The following is a 21,018-nucleotide window of genomic DNA, read 5'->3' as shown; positions in this document are numbered from 1 at the left end:
AAGGAAAATCAAATCCTATACAGCATTTACAACAAATAAATCTCTAGCCAGCTGGGAGTAAAATACGCATAGATGTGTAGACTATGTGTAGGTCAGAAAGCTATAAATATGGTCTGGAAAGAATCCTTTGATTAGAGTACAATGCTAATGAAGGCCCAAGCTATAGGTTCAATGCCTTTGGGGGCCAATTAGCTTCCAATAAGGGAAACCTTGTATTCCCATAGCTATAAAATGCACCCTTTCGCCCTATGAACCTCGGCACAAATGCGGTGTTGGTCAGAAGGAGACTTCTGGAGACCACGGAGAGCTCCACTTACAGAAAAATGACTCCGAGCATGTGTCTTCTGCTCACCGAGTCAGCACTGTCGCCTCCACGTGTGAAGAACAGCACAGTCACTGTTAACATGCTCAGTGGCACGGGGGCACGGAGTACCAACAGGGCTGGCAGCAAGGTGCTACCACTTCCCAGGGACTCTTACACTACTTGGAGCTCGACTTTCACATAGCGTTAGCTTGGCTGTTCAGAACATTTTCAGTATCATACAGCAATCAGAATAAACCTTTTAAAAAGAAAAGGGTGGCAGGAAGCTAAAATGCTAGCATCATTGTACCTGTCAGCGCCACGCAAAAAGTCTCAAACCCTATTGAGTTATAGGCAGGGTTTCAAGTCCAAGATGGAAAGGAAAAGGAAAACAAAGTCAGCTGATGAAATGGAAATTGTCATCAGTCATGCCCAGACAAGTGTCCCTAGGGTTCCCACCAGGTGGCCAGGTTTCCAATGGACATGACATGAATTATGTACACATGCTTCCCAGAGAGGGCATGAACGCGGGGAACTGTACACATAGAATCAAAGCTGGGTGTCCAGGCTGCCCTGCACACTTTCAAAAATGTACAACTCAGGTGCCAATGTTCCTTCAGGTTGTTTGGTGCAGAAAGCACAAAGCAGGCAACAAGCGGGCTTTCACACGGCTCTGGGGATGTCCCCAGCAAAGCCCCTTTCAAGCTGCAGTGTCTTCATAAGTCAGCACGGTCCCGTCTAAACGACACAGTGCATAGTTACCAAAAGGTTTTTTTTTTTTCTTTTTTTTTTGCTTTAAATACCAAAACTACAAAAATCAGTTTATAAACTGTTTGTTTTTTCCCCAAATCAACCACCAAAAGAAAACATCCCCCAAATCAAAGCAAAACAAAATACTGTCAAAAGCGTTAACCGCCCTTCTCCTAAAATTAAAGCCATCCATACACGGCCACGTGGCTGGGAAGAGAAAGGGAGCTTGCTCCACTCGGTGACTACGTGGCCAGAAGGTTCCCGAGGGCTGCGATGGTTTATTGTTTGAGAATCACGGGGTGGGTAACAGCGGTTCTGACCTTCCCAACTTCTTTCTACACCAAGGGGACATGTTTCAGATTGAGCTCCGAATTCTAGGATGTTATTTTTAACCCTTCATGGTTTGAGCCTCCCCAACTAATAGCCTAGCTACTCTTCTATGGGTTTGTGATTTTTCAAAACGTTGTGCAAATCAGAGCCCTTCTCTGTAAAGGCATTTAGGAGTCCATGATCAATGAAGATTGTCACTCTCTCTCCCGGTTGGCGGGTACTAACCTGAACAAGGTATTGCTCTGCATATATTGTCCATGGTAAGGAGGCTCCATTTCAATCTCTATCCAGAAACCTCGTCGGAATCAGAGTGAAGGCACCAGCCCCTTCCCCTTGGTGGTTTTCTGCCTTCCCTGTTCCCACTCCTTTTTAACCAAGGTATCTGTCTTTAAGGGTGCCAATCCAGAAATGGCTTGGACTCTCCAGATAATACTCAAAGGGCAAGCTTTAGGAACAGCCAAAAACACAAACAAAACCACTGCCCTCATTTGCCCGAATGGGAACTGCGAGCTCTAGGGTTTGGCCACTCAGAAACTTAGTAAGCAAAGCCTTCAGCGTAGGGGAGGCTGCTGCAGTGATCCATGTCCAGGAGGTAAGCAGGGTTGTCTTCAAAGTGGGTCAGTGGCAGGGTATCCTCATCATTGAGGTGGCACTCGGATTCTGCCTTCAGAAATGGACGCTGATTGTCGGGGAAGGCCATAGAGAAAAGGGCATCAGGGTCACAGACAAATTTGTAGACGTATCGTTCGCCTGCCACCTGAGAGAGAAAACACACCTTCAAGACCCAGCTAGACCAGGGCATGGAGAACAAGGGAAGAATAATAAGATATTTGCAAGTCATTAAGTTCCCAGGGACCCAGTGACCAAAGGAAGCTCATTAGCCAGCCGATTAGCCAAGTCATTCAGATTTATCGGATCCATCTTGGAGACGTATTACCTGCCAAGTGTTTTGTTGACACCACAGCTCAGCAGTTGAAAGAGAAGATGTTTGAAATTCAAATCCACACTAGACAGGCTTTTTAAAAAGAAAGCCCTCACTTTTGGTCTTAGAATGGTTATGCTGAGGCTTGCGCTTGGTGTTACAAGAAGCGATAAGCAAGGAGAGGAACAATGCAGAAGTCAGACCAGGTTTTCAGTTCCCTCCAAAGTTTAGTCTTCACAGTATGGCTTTGTTACTTAAATGGGTTAGGAATTTGATTAGAGAACCTATAAGACAATTTTAAGTGTGTTTCAAACCCAAACAGAATTGCAGTTCAGCTGACCTGCAGTTTTAAATTACTCAATCCATGGTTCCTTCACAACAAAGGAAGATAACTACCTTTATATGGATTTTATGCATCATAATATAAATATTAGAGCCAAAATGGTCTTGATTATTCAAGGGCCTGACGGTCTAGCTGATGAACTACATAGGTCAAGAGGATCACCCACTTGTTGCTGGCTGTTTAGCGACAGCGCAAGAGGGCATGTACCGCTGAAAACCAAACTCAGAGATCAGGTTTGGCGAGGCAACGCAGAGGGGAAAGTGAAAATGGCTACAATGACTGACAAAACAGACATTTTAGATTCAAAAATTCTAATTGCTGAGTTTAATCCTGCCCTTCAGTCATGGGAAACCAAAGACCAATGATACTTCATCATTCTGTTGTGATTAAACTTTTTTTACTCGAAGAAATAAGGCTTTGCTTCCAAATCTTGCGTTTAAGAGGTCTGCTGCTACAATGGCTGGTTATACAGGGAACGGTACCATTATCCCAGTGGGTCTACAAGCTTATCTTATGGTGACACTTCTATGTCCAGCCACCAGAATGTGGCTGTTCCTTGGAACTCAAACACTGAGCAACTGTGGACTGCATATATAAAACCAAATGATTGGTAGTCCCATCAAAGGAAGTCTTAAGGGAGGGTGGGAGATGTATCCTATCAACCACACTTATTTGATTTTTTTGAAACCAGTTTTACCTTAAATCCCTGCTTCCCGGCCCCCAAAAGTCAGTATGTGTATGTGGAAGAGTGGGGCAGGAGAACATAGTGGAAATACTACTAGACCAGAAGCCTAGGGACTTTTGACTCTTGAAGGAGCAAAAAGGTGATAAGTACATGGAGGGGCTGGCCAGGTAAAGAGGGCACTGGGAATGTTCTAGTTCTTAAATAAACCAAAAACAAACCCATTGCCTTCGAGTCAATTCCGACTCACAGCGACCCTTATAGGACAGAGTAGAACTGCCCCATAGGGTTCCCAAGGAGCGGCTGGTGGATCTGAACTGCTGACCTTTTGGTTGGCAGCCCTAGCTCGTAACCACTGAGCCGCCAGGGCTCTGCCAATTTACAAACTTTGGGTTTTTAACTTGAGTTCCAGTTTCTGTAGGTTTTGAAAGAGAGGTAAGATTTTCCTATTTCTCTAACACTTTAGAGAGTATCAAACCAAAAGATTTGGAGGTCTAGGTGTTTTAACAACTAAAGGCTTCAGCCAAGCTCTGCAGGAGTAGTGACTTTCGAGTTGATTCCCTCATGTGCTCTTTTTTGGACATAACGGTTGGCCTTCTTTTCTGGACATCTTCGTAATTAGAGACAGTGGAAGTGAAGCAGAGGAGCCTAATTTTCCTGCTGTGTGTTTCACACGAGCCTCTGTCTCCCATGCACCCAAGAGTTTTACATACCTCCTAATACCTTGTTTTGACCCTCGTCTTAAGTTGGTTTTCACCAGGTTGTTGTTGTTTTTTTTTTTTCACAGAATGACTTTTGAGGCTAACATTCTCTCCCACTCATTTTAAAGTCTTATTATAGATGCCCTCGACATCATCTTTGAACATGGTCAGGGTGGTCTAAATGTCCCTTCTAACTGCCCCACCTTCTGCATGATGCCCTTCTCATAGTAGTAGCGTAGAGAACGGCTGAGCTTGTCGTAGTTCATGGCTGGCCGGTTCTTCTGGATACCCCAACGCCGAGCAACCTGAAGAGACAGGAAAGCAGAGAGGAATGGAAACACACTCCCTGGCTTAGTGGTTTGCTCTGAATCCCAGGAGACCCACTTCTGTAACTTGATTGGGCTTTGGTCAATGACCTGTTTTCCTGACCTGGAAGGGGAAGGGTTTAATCCTCTCAAGACCAAACATTCAGCAAAGGTGATGATTCAGTCCCAACTGCTAGGAGGTGAGACCTACAGGCAGAAGAATCCTAGCGCTTTAAGATTGCAGAGGGCTTGGCTAACGTCCCAGAGGAAGCAGGCTCTCTACCGTTTCTCCACATATGAATTATTGACCAATACCCATAGCCCATTAGCATGTTGCCATTAAGTGCTATGGTTTCTGTAGCAGTCAATAAGGGATAATTAGAATGGTCATTCCTGAAACATTAGAAACACACTAGTGAGTTGCTAATGGGCCAGCAGAGCAAAAGTTCAATTCTAATAAGATTGGAGAGGGGCTGGGAGATGTTTACTTATTGCAGCTCTCAAAGTAAGGGGGAATCAGATCATTTCAGCCTGCTGCCATCCAATCCCCCACTCCCAGCAGACTTGCAGAATGGACACTAAAGCACGTAGCGCCATTATCCACTTAATGAAAAATTAAGAGCGCTTCTCAAACAGTTCTGAAGTGCATTATATCCAGCCCAGTCCACCTGAGGTGCAGGGATGGGGCGATGTAATCGGAGCTTTGGGCGGAGAAACTTTGGAGCGGGGAGACTTCCTAGTACAGTTAGCTGATGATCAGAGCAGCCATGTAATTTCTGTTCTCAAGTATCTCAACTCCGAAATCCTACACACATATAAATCCTACACACACATCTCAAGGAAGGAGAAGAATAACTCTTGAAACGTGAATCTTCTCCAAGGTCTTCCAATGTATGCAACTCAGGAGCCATGTTTTCAACATTTTAGGTACATTTTGGAAATTTTTTTTTTTTTAAACAAAATAACTGCGTTCTTTTGATCTTTTAAAAACCAAATATTAAATACGCAGAGAGAAGTGGGGTGACTGCCAGGAGAAAAGCGGATCATAGAGCAACATTTTACTTAAAGTATTTGGGTGGGAAAAATGGAATCTCTCCTGAATTCAGGACTCTAAAATGACCTCTAATATATACCAGAAATTGTACGTGAGGCAGAACACATCTGTCCTGCTTACATTAGAATAATTCTATAGCCAGGATTCTTCTCCGCCTTGCAAAAAACCCCCTCAATTTCCATTGGTTGGTTTCATGCCTCTGTGGGACACACGATTGCCTCAGGTTTGCTGTTTTCTCCCTATCACACCCATTCAACTCTACCCTTGAAATAGCCAAAAGGGCAAAATTTACAAAAACAAAACAAATCCTGCTCCCCGTGGAACACAGTGGTAAGAAGGGAAATCTGTTAAACCAGTGAATACCTGGTCCTGCCACATTGTTGAAAAGCAATGATGTTCTATGAGACTGTAACTGCTGTCAGCCACAAGTGAGGCAGGCAATTTGAAAGGAAACCCAGCCTCTCGTTTTACTATGTTCCGTGATGGAAAACTGCCCTTGAATATTCTTAACTTCAGGCTCGACCTCTTTTTTGCTGCCACTTGCATATGTAAGAGCATGCTGAAGAGCGGTTTTGTATGTGCACAGATTTCAAAGCAGCTCTGGTAGCCATAGTTACTCTCCTCTCTGGCCCTCGAATTCCATGGCCCTCTCCAGGGCCGCGCCCTCTGTAGTATGGCGGGACGCCACAGCTCCACAGCAGCTGGAAATTAGGGCTCTCCCCTTTTCTGGGGGGTGGAAGGCAGGCATTAGCTTGTCACCACTCTTTCTTTTCATCTTTGTCCTTAGTTACTTTAATAGCACACACCCCAGGACCGAGGCTGAAGGGGTTAAAGCACACATATCTCTCTTGCTCCCTTTTACAGAGAGTGTGGGGAGCAGCCAATCCTTTGAAACCTCCCCATGCCATCAGTTATCCGCCACATGTTCAACAAACAACCCTACCCCCAAAATATTCATTAATGCAGATTCACAGTTAAAATGGGTCCAGATTAAAGCCGAGTCAGTCATAATTGAGAGGGTGCTAAGCTGGATGACTATCAAAAGACATTTGATTAGGGGGCCTGCCAAAACGCAGCTCTAAAACCACAATTTCCACGCACTGCGTAATGGGTATTATGGATAATTACCCAGAGTGCACTATTCAGCCACACAGCTGCGTACAATTATGCCCCAAACAGCTTCCTCCTCCGCTTCACCCTTCAAGCGCCCCACATGACAACTTGTTACAGTTTTTTTGAGGCACTGGTATCCTCCCGAGATTAACAGGAGTAGGGACCCCAGAAATGCACAAGGAGCGAGGGGGGGCGGGGGCGGGGTGGGAGGGGGGAGACTCCACAACCATGTGTCCTGAGGTCAAAGAGTGCGCGTGGAACCGAACGGTCCCAGGTTAAGGGAAGGGATTGGTCAGAACAGACAGAATGCTTGGGACGCAAGATGGAGTGGAAAGACGCACTTCCTGATGAAACAAAGCTGCCCAATCAGTAGAGGGAGGCTCAAGGCCACTGGAGGCCTCTCCCAGGACTCGGCTGCTTGGCATTTATGAGCATTCCGAATTAATGTTAGTTTCTTTATTAAGTAAGAAAGCCAGGGCCCTTTGCCATCTGTTCATCATTTTCTTTACCACTGCTAGGAGAGCAGAAGATTCAATAACAGCTTTACAAAGGGTCATAACCAGGTTTACCTGCAGCTGTACAGCCTGTGCTTCGGCCCGAGGCAGTGGCAATAAAGTAATAAAAGGTCCTGTTTGTGAAACGAGATATCAATAAGGGCTGCCCACATGACAGACCTACTTTCTAAAAGCCTTGGTGAGTCTAGGCAACATGGGTTCTTTCTTCAAGCCTCATATAAACCAGGCCACGTTATTCAGAAAGGCAGCGAGAAGGGCCTATGTGGGATAGATGGCTCTACTTCTATATGACTTGGTGCAAAAGAAATGCTTAGAAAAACAACAGTACTCAACTATGGCTTAGAAGGCAGACAGAGCCTTAACAGGCACTGTTTACATATGAGATGTTGACATATTTCCACATTCATGAATGATTCAAGACAGGGACTACCATATGCATATCCTCGTTCACAACTGCCTTTAAGAAGCCTTCCTTATTCTCCTATCAACCAGGACTCTCCTTGTTTCCAATTCATACAGTCTCCTCCTTTTCCCATCTTAACTCTCAGATTGCTTCCTTCTTCCAAACCAAGCACCAGGTTGTTACCTCTTGTTGTTAACTGCCATGCCAACTTATCCCCTTGGTGCGCTACAGCGAGCCCTGGACTTAATCAACCACCTAAGACTGTTGTTCTTGCTCAAACGCCTTCCAAGTGCGTTGTTCTCATTTCAGTCACACTCAACTCAATGATACCTTTTGCTCTGCTGGTTTAATACACGACGCCTAAGTACACATTACCAAAAGAAACATATGTCAGTTTCTCAGGGCAGTTATTTCTTCATAATCTATCTACACTATAAATGAAACAAAAACTAAAAATCAGCCCATTTAGACAGGCTACACCAAGAGCCTAATTTAACTGACTTTGTTCTATGATGTTCAGGAAAAGGGTTCTATGGTGTCTTCTCCATTGAAGAAGTGGTACTGGTTCTGTGCATAGGGTTTCTCACCAACAGTTTTGGGCAAACTGACAGTAACAATGCCTTTTTTCTACTAATAATGGAGGTTTTTGTCATCTCTGAGCTACTGTGATGCCACATAAAAAAAAAAAAAAGATGCCAGATAGCACACTTTAAATACTCTACACTCATGAGATTGACCAATCTCTCATAGACTCATTTCTCTAGGTTAGAGCCATTTGAGACATAGTGTGGTAGCTGCATCCTATACTATCCTACCAAAATATCACATAACATGTTTATGTAGCTTTAGATACAGGCTGTGACATATGAGGGCTGAGGCCAAAACTAGTCTGTATCACCGAAATACCACTTGAAAAGGACCTTCCAAGAGGGAAAGCTACCTATATAGATTCAAGTCTTCATAGCCTCTCTCCCCAGATTCTGCAGAAGTGTTACAAATACTTTTCATGTATTCTACAGTAGTAAGCTCTGCCTGTCCATACACTGTAAATTGTCTTATCGATAATTTAGACAATTCACTTGTCAAGTCACTGGCTAGGCCGGAATGCAAATGAGAGCATATTTAACACAGTAAAAAGCCTCAAGGAATATATAAACAACAACAATCATCACATCATCACCTCAAAAATCATCTGAGTCCAACACTCCAGGCTTACCTCCTCAGGTTCTATCAGCTTGAACTCCATGCCTCGGCCTGTCCAGGCAATGAAGTGGGCATTGGCTGGGTCGTCAAGAAGGGTGACCAGGAACTGCCACAGCTGTAGGGAACCTCGCCTCTGGTAAGGGGGGCCCTCTCGATACATAGTGGGCTCCTGTTTGACTTTGCCTGTTTGGGGCAAAGATACACACGCAATACTTCAGCCTCAAGTTTCTCAGGTGATTTGGGCAAAAAGGAGTTGTGAATGCTGATTCAATCATTTAACTTGGAAAGACTGATGGACGGGCTCTGACATCTTGAATATCCTGGCTTAGCAACAAAATAGGACCACTTACCTTCCAGTCTCTCAGGCACCACACAAGTGTCGTCGAAGTACAACCGGGGATCTTTTTCATATGAAAAACCTGCAGGAGAATTTAAAAAGAAGGGCCATGTTGCTTAACAAATTCTATCTGTGTTGTATTAAAACAATGGATTTAAGGACTACAATGGGATTCTACCATTGCAGGCTCTAAGCCCTCTTGCTGTGTCTATGCCAGAATGAATTTTTAGGGACTTCCAAAGGACTTAGGTGCTCATGGTCTGATGCAGTCACCTGAGGCTCAGTCCAGAGCAGCATCTATTCCTGCTGTTAAAGCTAAGACGGCTAAGTTCCTTCGCATCTTGCTTAAGAGGTCTGCATGGAACAGTGTTTCTGTGACTAAGCTTTATATCTGAAAAGACATCTCATCTATTTCAGTTGGCCTAGTGGATGGATTTGGCTGATCTATACGTAGCCCCACTTATTTCCTTTTAGCTAATATTAATTTCAACCATTCCTATAGCTTGTTCAGACTACCCACATACCTCATTCAATTATAAAAGAGCTTGGGATATAGAGAATGTTGCCAAAATGAGTAAAGACTTGTGGCCAGTAAAGCACTGCTGACAGCAGTAGGTTTAAGAGCCAGTTGGAGGTAGTATTACCACAGACACAGTGTGGGAACCTCGAGACTCTAGCAATAAGATGTCATCATTTTATAGGTGACAAAACAGAGGTCAAGAAAGGGGAACCGACTTATCCAATGACGCATGTAAGTGGAAGTGAAAGGAAGGTAAAGCAAAGAGCTACAGGGGTTAAGAAGAAGGAAGGATGACCCAAAATTCTCAATCCACAAACCCTCAACAACATTCAGTGCTGACCGCCATGTCACCAGGAACCCTGACAAGATCGGTGGTTCAAATCAAAGCCAGTTAACAGACCGCCTTGATGGGACTACATCCTTCCCTGTGGTCTGGCCCATTTCAGGTATGGGGACTTCAGTGTACTCCTCTACCAACGTGCTTCTCAGGAGTGGCCCCCATGAGCTCCTGCCTGATAAATAAGGCTTCCCTGTGCTTGTGTGTCTGGTCAATATACCTGGCTGTATAGTACAGGTGTGTGCGTGTCAGGTATGCAATGGGGACAGGCAGGGAACGATGGGCTGCAATGAAGAGCTTTCATCAGCCTTTGAGAGGGATTTGCTGTGCCTTGAATAATCCCATGCGTCAAGGCGCCAAGAAATAACTGGTTGTTCTTTCTTCACAATCAGCCCAGTTCAAGTAGCTTCTTGGCAGGTCCAGCAAAAGGCCCGAGACTGGGAGAAACACTGCCCAACTTGGAAGAAATTGAGATTGTTTTGAGATTTGTTTTTATTCATTTTGGTTTCCTCAGCCCCAAGCACTATTTTTCTCTCTGTTGCTTAACTATATCAAAAGCAATATATTTTATTGGCATTTATTTATTATTTAATCCAATAAATATTTATGCTAGGCACTGTGCTAGAAGGAGATAGCAAAGAGAACACAGAGCCAGACCTTGCTCTCATGGAGCTTACATCCCTACTAGGGGAGACAGACAACAGACTAGAAAAAGAAATAAGTGAGATGTGATACAGCGTAGAACTTTGAGAGTGGCGTCCTGGCGCCAGAGTGCTCCACCTCCATGAGCTGCGTGACCTTGAACAAGTTAATTGATCCCATCCGAAAACTGGGCAGGAGCCCTTGTGGCACGGTGGTTAAGAGCTCTTGGCTGCTAACCAAAAGGTCGGCAGTTCAAATCTGCTAGCTGCTCCTTGGAAACCCTATGGGGCAGTTCTCTGTTCTACAGGGTGGCTATGAGTCGGAATCGACTTGACAGCAATGGGTTTGGTTTTTCAGTGGAAAATTGGGGATGGTAATAATTCCTAACTTACAGGATCATTGTGAAAATTAAATGAGTTAATATACAGAGTGCCAAGGGTAGCTCCTGGTACAAAAGGGTATAATAAATGACAGTTAAAAAATAAACACAGTAACCGCACCCTATGTGAGGTACTATAATGAAGGCTTCACATGAAAAATGTGAGAATTTTATTATCCTCTAACATAGATTCTAGAATGTTCCTTAGAAGCAAGGATGGCAAAACTATGTCTCACATACTTTGGACATGTTATCAGGAGGGACAGTCCCTGAAGAAGGACATCATGCTTGGTAAAGTAGAGGGTCAGTGAAAAAGAGGAAGACCCTCAACAAGACGGACTGACACAGTGGCTACAACAATGGGCTCAAGCACAGTAACGACGGTCAGGATGGCACAGGACCAGGCAATGTTTCATTCTGTTGTACGATAAGGTTGCTATGAGTCAGAGCTGACTCGACGTCACTTAACAACAACGTCATAGGTTTTAGAACCTTATCCTTGAGGATAAGGGCCGTGTCTTGAATATTTTAGTATCCTCAAAACACCTTAAAAAAAAAACAAAACAAAAAAAAAACCAAACCCATTACCGTTGAGTCGATCTTGATTCATAGCCACCCTATAGGACAGAGTAGAACAGCTGCATACAGTTTCCAAGGAGCGCCTGGTGGATTTGAACTGCCGACCTTTTAGTTAGCAGCCATAGCTCTTAACCATTACACCACCAGGGTTTCCCAATATACCTTACACGTAATAAACGCTCAATAAATACTGGAATAGATATGAGAGATTCTGTAATCTCCATTTAAAAAATATTTAAGAATACCATGCTAAAAAAACCAAAAAGACTACAATGCTACCTTTTCAGCCAGGGATTCAATGACTCCTATGATATATTTACTTTCCAATTTGATACGAGGAAACAGTGTGCCTTTTATGACAAGTTGGTATACTTTACGTTATCAATAAGAACTACAAAATTTATCATGCTCCACGCTTTTTGCCTTTGGCTAACAGGAAGCTATGTATTTCCCAGCCCGCCATATGGGTTTTGACATTCCAGTGATATTTAATGGCCTTATTATAAAGTCATTATAAGTGAACTACTTCAAAGTTTACACCTGTCAAATGTGCCGGGTTATTTTTAGGGCTTTCCTTCCTCTAAGGTAAGGATAACACGTTCACGGTGCATAAGGGAAAAAAAAAAAAAGGTAAATCTAGATTACATCCTAGGCTTGGTTTTTCAACCCTAATCAGATGAAGGCCTGTCTACAGAGTATCGTTTCAGTGCATTTTGTGGTTTCTAGTCATCGCTGCATGTGGTTCTCGGCAACACCTGGAAGAGGCTGTTGGTTTCAGTGAAACTTAAGTTGGCTGAATTCGCACCAGCAATTGCATCAGCGTGACCACAACCATCTAATCACTCACATAAAGGTGGCAGGAAGGAAGAACCTGTTTGAGGGGCAAAGTGGAAATGAAAGATTCGAAACCCTATGCAAGGATTCCAGGTGAACATTCAAGGCAGGACGGCTAGCTTAGCGACCACCGATGCCAATCAGAAACACTTGTTTTCGCTAACTGACAGGCATCTGTGGTCAAGCCTGTGTTAAGAAGGAGAGAAAAACCATGTCAGGATAATTTAGAGCAATTAAGACCGCTGGTCTCTTTGAAACTGACTTCTTCCATGTGTGTGGGGTTGGGGAAAGGAATGGGAAAAAGTGGGCAAAGAACACACAAGCTCGCCAGATATTCTGTGTATAGTAAGCAACCCAATGCCTTACTAAAAATATTTCCTTTAAGAGCATGCTCTTTGCTAAATGTTGTAATTATGCAAAATGCTTCCCTCCCTCTTTCTCTTCCCCTCTCCCCTCTAGTTTGCCTGCTGCAGACATCAATCGCTGCATAGAAACATTCAAGAACCTGGAAGAGACAGCTGTGCTGTCACCGTCAGTGGCCCAGTAGATGGCCCCCTCCTTTCCAGGCCTGGACACTCAGTGGACAGCCTTTCCTTTCCAGGGACGGACATTCAGAAATGTTACCAGGTGTCTAGTGCAACAACACTTGGTCTCCCATCTAACCAAGTCAGTGAGAAGCAGCCACCCATAGAAACCACTCCTGGGAACTCACCGCTTAACCAAAACCAACCATGCTTCATGGTGCTGTTTCCTCAGCTCTTTCCCCCTTCCTCTCGAACTCTGCAGTGCAGAGGTTTCCAACCCTGGGTGCATACTGGAGTCCCCTGGAGAGCTTTGAAAACTCTTGAAACCTGAGTCCAACCTCAGAATTTCTGGTTTAATTGCTCTGGAGTGAAGCCTGGACACCAGGATGTTTAAAAGCTCCCCACGTGATTGTAACATGCAGCCAAAGTTGAGAATCACTATTCTGAGCAGCAGTTCTACAATGTGAGCTGCATGAGAATCTCCTGCTGGGCTCTACTTCCAGAGTAAGGAGCCCTAGTGGCACAGTGATTAAAGCACTCAGCTGCCAACCAAAAGGTCAGCGGTTCCAACCCACCAGCCTCTTTTCGAGAGAAAGGTGTGTCAGTCAGTTTCCGTAAAGACTACAGCCTTGGAAACCCAATGGAGCAGTTCTACTCTGCCTTATAAGGTCCCTATGAGTCAGAATCCACTCGATGGCAACTGGTTTTGTTTTCTGGACCCTCAGAGGTTTTGATTTAGTAGGTTTGAGGTGGGTCCTGAACATGTGCATTCGTACCAAGTCTCAGGTGAAGCTGATGCCACTGGTTTGCGGAATCACTGCTCTGGGCGTTTATGAAGAGATATATATAACAGAAGACGTAACTTCTGGGGAAAATGTTCGAAAGAAAAATCTTCTCCTATTTCAGTGTTCAGAAGGGCAATCCTGATCCTACCATCTAAGATCATGCCTTTGCCCATAAGTGTTGCTCCAAACTTCTCAGCCTACCTCTTGAGGCCTTTTGTGCCCTCCTCAACTTCATCTCAGTCCCCAACAAGGCTCCTCTCTCTACCAACAGAGCCAATAATCCATTTGCTCTTGTCATCCCTTCCTGTGGGAGCTGCTCAGCAAATGCTCCCCCCAACTCTGGCCATTTATTACCCTGCTCTCCCAAAGGCCTCCTCCTTCCTTCTTTTTTTCCTTTAAGAAATTCTAAATTTTAAAGACCTGTGACAAGCAAGCAAAACCGCCAAGCAACGCACACACACAAACAAGCCCTCCCCAAAACTGGTAGCGGAAGCCTTAAAAATGTCATCCCACCTTTAACCCAGAAATTTTACCTTCAGGAATTCATCCTCAAGGACAAATCAAAGGAGAGTGCGTGAAATTTAGCTAGATGGATCTTCACCTCAGTTAGGTTTATTCTGGGAATAATCTGGAAGTATCTACATTTTTAGCAGTAGGTCGTCAGCTAAGTGCTTACCCACATAATGAGTACTGTACAGCCACTAAAAAGGTAATTGTATAAGGTCATCCTCATCATAATTGCTGGAGGCTATAAAGTCACTGGCTGTAAAACGGGCAGGGGAGTGAAGAGTGTTGGGCTCTGGAGACCACAGAGCTCTATCTTCCCAGCTGTGTGACCTTTGGCAAGTCTTTTAACCTCTGAGTCTTTGTTTCCACATGATGCTATGGGATAATAGGAATATCTGTCTTCTAGGACTGCTATAAGGATTAACTGGCTTACATTGTGTTAATGACTATTACCAAAAGAAAAAACAGACTATACAATAAGTCCTGTATGATTTTTACGATTATTTATGGATACACAGAAAAGACTGTAAAATTATATAACAAAATGCTCATATTACCTCTGGACACTGAGGTTTTACTTTCATCTTTTTCCTTATCTGTATTCTCTAAATTTTATGTACCCAGTATTTGTTTGTGATAAGAGTAAGTTGTAGAAGTATACATTTTAAACAAAACTAGCTCAAAAGCAAGTTCCTCCCCCCTCCAGAAAACATGCGAGATCCTAGCCCTATCCTGGCCACTGCCTGTGAGCCCTGTCCTGCACAACGCATGGCCGTCTTATTGGTTCGAAATTACTTTTGCCCCAGTTAGTAGGTCAGTGCTAATGAAAGCGAAGTCACAGGTTCAAAGTTGGCCACAGTTCCTGCTCCTCATCGCAATGAGATTATCCTAAAAAAAAAAAATATCCTAAGACCTGCTAAAAAGTTAGTCCCAAAGAGACTGAGTATAAAACTAGGATACTCTCACACAGAAATGTCATCTTCACACACAAATAAACGTCAGGACACGCGACGGCGCAAGCTTGTGGGTAAACTGTTTTATATCTGTTCTTACGTTTCTCCTTTGAGGCGTTTTCAATTAGGCAACATTTCTTTTGTGTTCTTCTAGAGAGTTTCGTATATAATATACCCCTTTATAGAGTCTCATCAACCACATCCCTCCCTACAGCTCACCTCCTCAGCTGCCGTCCCTCCCAAGTTCTGCATAAGAACACCTCTGACTTCCCTTGTTTTTAAAAGCAACAACCATTTATCATATAATAATAATTACAATAGTTACCCAACCAAACATCCAAACCAAATAAAAACTACAAACACATTTAAAAACTCTCTTCTGAAATGTCCTTGACCTGGATAAGACCACTCTCACTGACTTAATTTCCAAGTTCCAGTTTAGGCTGATACACCCCTAGAAAACCTCCTTGTCTGAAAATGGGGAAACCGGATTGGTTCATTTTTTCTTCAAATTATTCCATGAGCTCTGGAAGGTTAGGGTCATTACTGTTCAAAATGATGACAGCCCTCAGTGCTTAGGACTGTGCCTCAAATCCTTGGTCTGTAATAAGTCAAGATTATGATTAACTAGCTCTCATATTCACGAGCTGTGGAAGGTTTAACCTATGACCTCAAATCTTAACGTGGAAATTGAGGAGTTTTAAGCTTCTTGAGTAATTGGAGCCCTGGTGGTGTAGCTGTTAAGAGATCATCTGCTAACCAAAATGGCAGGCAGTTGGAATCCACCAGCCACTCCTTGGAAATCCTAGCAGTCATTTCTACTCTGTCCTATAAGGTCATTAGGAGTTGGAATTGACTCAATGGCAACAGGTTATGGGTTTTGGAGTATTATTAAAATAAATAAATAAATAACAACCAGAAAAACAAAAAACGCTCCTTACCCTCATGGTTGCTGGAGAAATAGCCCCCTCTCAAGTAGGACTGGCAGTTAGGCACTTCTGAAAGGGAAACACAGATGTACAGGTACTCGTCAATAACGTTCTGTGGTAGAATCAGCACACAGTTTAACTGCAGCTCTGCAGTGAAGCCCCTAAGCTGTCTCTTGCTCCAAGGTCATGTCTTTTCGGCCTTGTCCTGGGAAAGAAACACCACCCAACAGGCAACGGTGGAAACATACCACAGCCTACGTCTGAAAGTAAGAACACCAAATCAAGGGCCGAGGGAGGAAAAAATGATGCTTCACTCTCACACCCCACTCATTTAGAAATTAGTTAACCACCAAATCTGGTGAAAGAATGGCAGAAAAAGAAACTGGCTTTCAAAAGACCGAGTCTGGCCTCCTGCCCACACTGACTCAGGAGCTTTGGGGTTGGTAGGGGGAGGAGGATTGTTCTGGACTTTCCCAAACTGATCTCCTTTACTGCTGATGGTCACATCCAATTCTGCTCCAAGAGGTGAAGGTATTTTTAGGCCAAAGAGATCAGGGAGTTTGAAGTTATGAAGCCAAGACAAGAACTGGCAGGGCTGGGGAACTTGTAGTTTGGCAAGTACACTTTTGCCACGTTGGGGCCATTAAACTGAAGCCAAATCACACTCAAGAGATCTCTTCTTCAGGCATATTGTCAAGGTGTCCACCAAGAAAAAAGACAATGAGTTGAGTTTTGCCCATATGGGCTAAGCCTTCGCCTCGGGAAGGCCACTTAGATCAAAGAGTTACCGATATATTAACATCTGCTGAGAGTCTTGTTTTAAGGAAGTGGGGTTGAGTGAGAGCAACCTGTCAGGACAGATTAAAATGTCAGTCCCCAAAGAAAAATACTGCTAGTCATGTGTGATCCTGAGAAAAATACAGCAGAGCTGAAGGAGGAGTGCCAGTGGAAAAGGTCACAAGTTATCGATACCGGATACTGGGGGATTTTTCTGCCATAAAGCAAGAAATGTCTCCTGTCTCTATTTACTTCTCTAGCCTTTCCTATATCAGTTTCTGCCTGTTATCTCAGAGAAGGTCAAAAGCAACTTCTATACCCCATTCCATTCGTAAAAGCCATTTAAAGTACATACTGCCCCACCCCTGCTCAGGACATTCAAGAAAAGCACAGAGAAAGGCTGAGAACCTACCAGCCCTTAGCACCAACTGTGTGTGTGTCGGGGGGGGGGGGGGGGGAGTTTATTTCTGAAAGAGGAAACGAGTGTGTGAGCTGCAAAATTCCGACTCTCCTTTCCCCTACTGAATGGCCTCATTTAATGTGGCTGGCTGGTGATGCAGTGGTTGAAGTGCTTGGCTGCTAACCCAAAGGTCAGCGGTTTGAACCCACCAGCCACTCCAAGGGAGCAAGATGTGACAATCTGCTTCAATAAAGATTGACAGCCTTGGAAACCCTACCAGGTAGTTCTACTGTGTCCCATAGGGTTGCTATGAACTGAAATGGACTCAATGGCAGTGGGTTTTTTTCGCCTATAAGATATGTAGGTAGTGAAAAGGGCTTAGAGGTCTTCCAAGTACAGCTTAAACTTTGCAATATACTTCATTAAGTTCCTAGACAAAAGGTACCCCATAACCAAACAGTAAGTGCCCTAACACGTTACACCTCTTCCCTGTGTGTACCAGCAGCTGCCGAGGGACACAGGAAGTTTCCCAGTCAAAAGCATTGCAACAGAGCAATTATTCCATCAAGAAACCACAAAGACAGCCTTTCCCATACCCACTGCCATCAAGTCGATTCCAACTCAAAGAGACCCTATAGGGCAGAGTAGAACTGACCCACAGGGCTTCCAAGGAGCACTGGTGGATTTGAACTGCTGAGCTCTTAACCACTGCACCACCAGGGCTCCCAGTATCCCATACAGCCGTGAAATACCAAGTGCTTTCCCAGATGACCATTCATTTCAAGAATAGAAGGCATCAGGTCCTATATGTGGACTCTCTTCCTTATATCTGAGACTTTAGTGGGGTTTGCTGTACTCAAAAAGAAAGCCCCAAAACTAGGGACAGGACTAAGGTTATTAGGCCTTAAAAAGGGAACCACCTGAGAGGTGTCTGGGGTCTTAAATGCTAGCAAGCAGCCATCTAAGATGAATCAATTGGTCTCAACCCACCTGGAGCAAAGGAGCATGAAGACTACCAAAGACATGTGGTAAAGATGAGCCCAAGAGACAGAAAGGGCCACATAAACCAGAGTCTCCATTAGCCTGAGACCGGAAGAACTAGATGGTGCCTGGCTACCACCAGTCACTGCCCTGACAAGGAAAACAACAGAGAACCCCTGATGGAACAGGACAATAGTGCAATGCAGATCTCAAATTCTTGTGAAAAAACCAGGCTGAATGGTCTGAGACTGGAAGGACCTTGGAGGTCATGCTCCCCACACCCTTTGTTAGCCCAAGATTGGAACCACTCTCAAAGCCAACTCTCCAGACAGGGATTGGACTGGACTATAAGACAGATAATGATTCTGGTGAGGAGTGAGCTTCTAGTCTCAAGTAGACACATGAGACTATGTCGGCAGCTCCCACCTGGAGGCGAGATGAGAAGGCAGAGGGGGACAGGAGCTGGCTGAATGGACACGGGGAATACAGGGTGGAGAGGAGGGGTGTGCTGTCTCATCACAGGGAGAGCAGCTAGGAGTACACAGCAAGGTATGTGTAAGTTTTTGTATGAGAGGCTGACTTGATTTGTAAACTTTCACTTCAAGTACAATAATAAATAATTTTTTTTTAAAAAAAGGGCACCACCAATTTAGGCCCGGGCAATCTTTAGGCTTGGGCTGAGAGGTGTACCTTGCGCCATTCCTGAATGCCTACTGTACCCCCTACCATTTCCTGCCATTCCCACACCCTCTTCTGTTGTGTCCTGTTCAGTTATGCATAAATATATCTACTTTACCAGATCATAAGCTCTTTGAGAGAAATTCTTATAAAACTATTCCCCAAAGCCTTGCACACAGAAGACACTCAGTAAGGATCAGACAGATGAATGAGAGAATCAAGAAATGAATGGCTTGATTTTATGCTAACCTGAATCAACGCAGTAATCCCGTGGCTCCTGCTTGATTCCCATTGGTGACTGGAACCCATGTGCTGGGGGGCCTGGCATGCCTGAGACCCCATGTTCATAGAGCGGGTCATGGTATTCTTGTTTGAATCCCTGAGGGGGTGGGGGAGCTGCAGGGACAATCGGTTCTGACATTTGCCGGTGGTAAGTGGGCCGATTATCTCCAGGAAGTCCTGACTGAGGGGGGAAGGGGTGGCAGGGTTCAGACAGTTGTCTCTGAAATCTGGAAGAAGAAAGAAGTTTTACTGCTTAATAGGAATGTGATGAATACCTACCGTGATTTAGCACTGGGAACTGGAAGTTCAGATTAATGAAATTATCTGCAAAGTACTTTTTTTTTTTTTGCAAAGTACTGAAGTACTTATTAATGCTTGTCTCTGGACATTTTATTCCCACTTCTCAAAATTCTATAGCACATTTTAATCCTCTTAAAGGAGTGGCGAAAAAGCAATCAAAGCACTGATGTGGTGGCCTCTCATCTTCTGTGTATATTTATTTCATACACCGCGCCTATTTATATCGTTGGGCCAAATTAAGTATCTGAATATATAACAATTAATTTCAAGCAGCACTAACATATACATATATATTCGGTGTTCACTAGTTCATCCTCTCACCTGTAGATAAAAAAAACAAAAACAAAACCCCTTGCAGTCAAGTCGATTGGGACTCATAGTGACCCTGTAGGACAGAGTAGAACCGCCCATAGAGTTTCCAAGGAGCACCTGGTGGACTCGAAATGCCAACCTTTTGGTTAGCCACCATAGCTCTTAACCACTACGCCACCAGGGTTTCCACCTGTAGACAGCATGAGTTTAAATAACAAAGAATATAATCAGTTAGAAAACGTTGTTAAACAAATGAAAAAAAAAAAAAAGGCCATTCACAATAGCAATGAAAACCATAAAATCCTTGAGAATAATAAAAAAACGTGTAGCTATACAACAATAAAATCTTAAAACTGTTCTCTGAGGACAGATAGAAGATTGTAAAGAGAAAAACAGAACGTCACAAATATTTAAGACATTGAAGTTGTTGATTCTCTGCAAATCATTCCACAAAAGTAAACCCTTCCCAACCAATCTGACAAAATGATTCTGAATTTTATTGAAAAGATCAATTTCTGAAAAGACTTCATGACCTGAGAGATGGATACTGACACGTATTATAAAACTACAATAACTAAAACAGTAACACAAGAAATGAAAGCTAGGAAGTTCAAAGGCGTTGAATGGAAAGGAAAAAACTGGTGAGGACATTCCAAAATTTAAGATTAGCCTTTCAAATCAGTGGGGGAAAATAAATTTTGTATGGATTAAAAATTTAAATGTGAAAAGTGAAACCACAATACTAAAATAAACATAGCTGATAAATTACATCATTATGTGGGAGGGAAACCCTTTCTAAGTACTAGGAGAGCTAACAGCAACAATTATCAAGACAAATATGGTTATACCTTACTACATAAATTTGAAATTTCTATAAGCCAAAAAAGGCCAGAAACAAAACCAAAAGAAAAGCAACAAGCAAGGGAAAAAAAAATCTGTTAACAGTCAAAAATATCTGAAACGAAACCAAAAGGAAAACAAACCAAGGAAAAATCTCTAACAGACACAGCACTGTTAGTATTGCTGACAGAAAAAGCTCTTCCAAAACCAGTAAGAAATGAACCAAAACCAACCAAATCAAACCCACTGCTGTCAACTCATAGTGACCCTATAGGACAGAGTAGAACTGCCCCATAGGGTTTCCAAGGAGCAACTGATGAATTCTAACTACTGACCTTTTGATTAGCAGCCAAGCTCTTAACCACTACACCACCAGGGCCCCAAATAGTACACAGAACATCAACCTTTTGCCAAAAAAAAAAGCACAAAATCCTGGAAAGATTTATATACCTCAGTGTTAACAACACTTATCTTCGGGTGGTTATGATTTTAGGTGATTT

General features: G+C 43.6%; 1 protein-coding gene across 2 annotated transcripts in view; it reads right to left on the bottom strand.

The window, feature by feature from the left end:
- Positions 1–1,030: 1,030 nt before the first annotated feature.
- The window catches only part of ETV5 (ETS variant transcription factor 5), a 56,370-nt gene continuing 36,382 nt past the window's right edge, over positions 1,031–21,018 (bottom strand). For both annotated transcript variants that reach the window (XM_064277037.1, XM_003412901.4), the window contains exons 8-13: positions 19,034–19,293; positions 15,961–16,017; positions 8,973–9,041; positions 8,636–8,805; positions 4,233–4,334; positions 1,031–2,138 (exon numbers count right to left, since the gene is read on the bottom strand). In XM_064277037.1, coding sequence (XP_064133107.1) covers positions 1,917–2,138; positions 4,233–4,334; positions 8,636–8,805; positions 8,973–9,041; positions 15,961–16,017; positions 19,034–19,293 — 880 coding nt within the window. In that variant the 3' untranslated portion in view covers positions 1,031–1,916. The remainder of the gene's footprint in view (positions 2,139–4,232; positions 4,335–8,635; positions 8,806–8,972; positions 9,042–15,960; positions 16,018–19,033; positions 19,294–21,018) is intronic.

Source organism: Loxodonta africana, chromosome 1, assembly GCF_030014295.1.
Source record: "Loxodonta africana isolate mLoxAfr1 chromosome 1, mLoxAfr1.hap2, whole genome shotgun sequence".
Taxonomy (NCBI): domain Eukaryota; kingdom Metazoa; phylum Chordata; class Mammalia; order Proboscidea; family Elephantidae; genus Loxodonta; species Loxodonta africana.
This window is presented reverse-complemented; position numbering and strand designations above follow the sequence as displayed.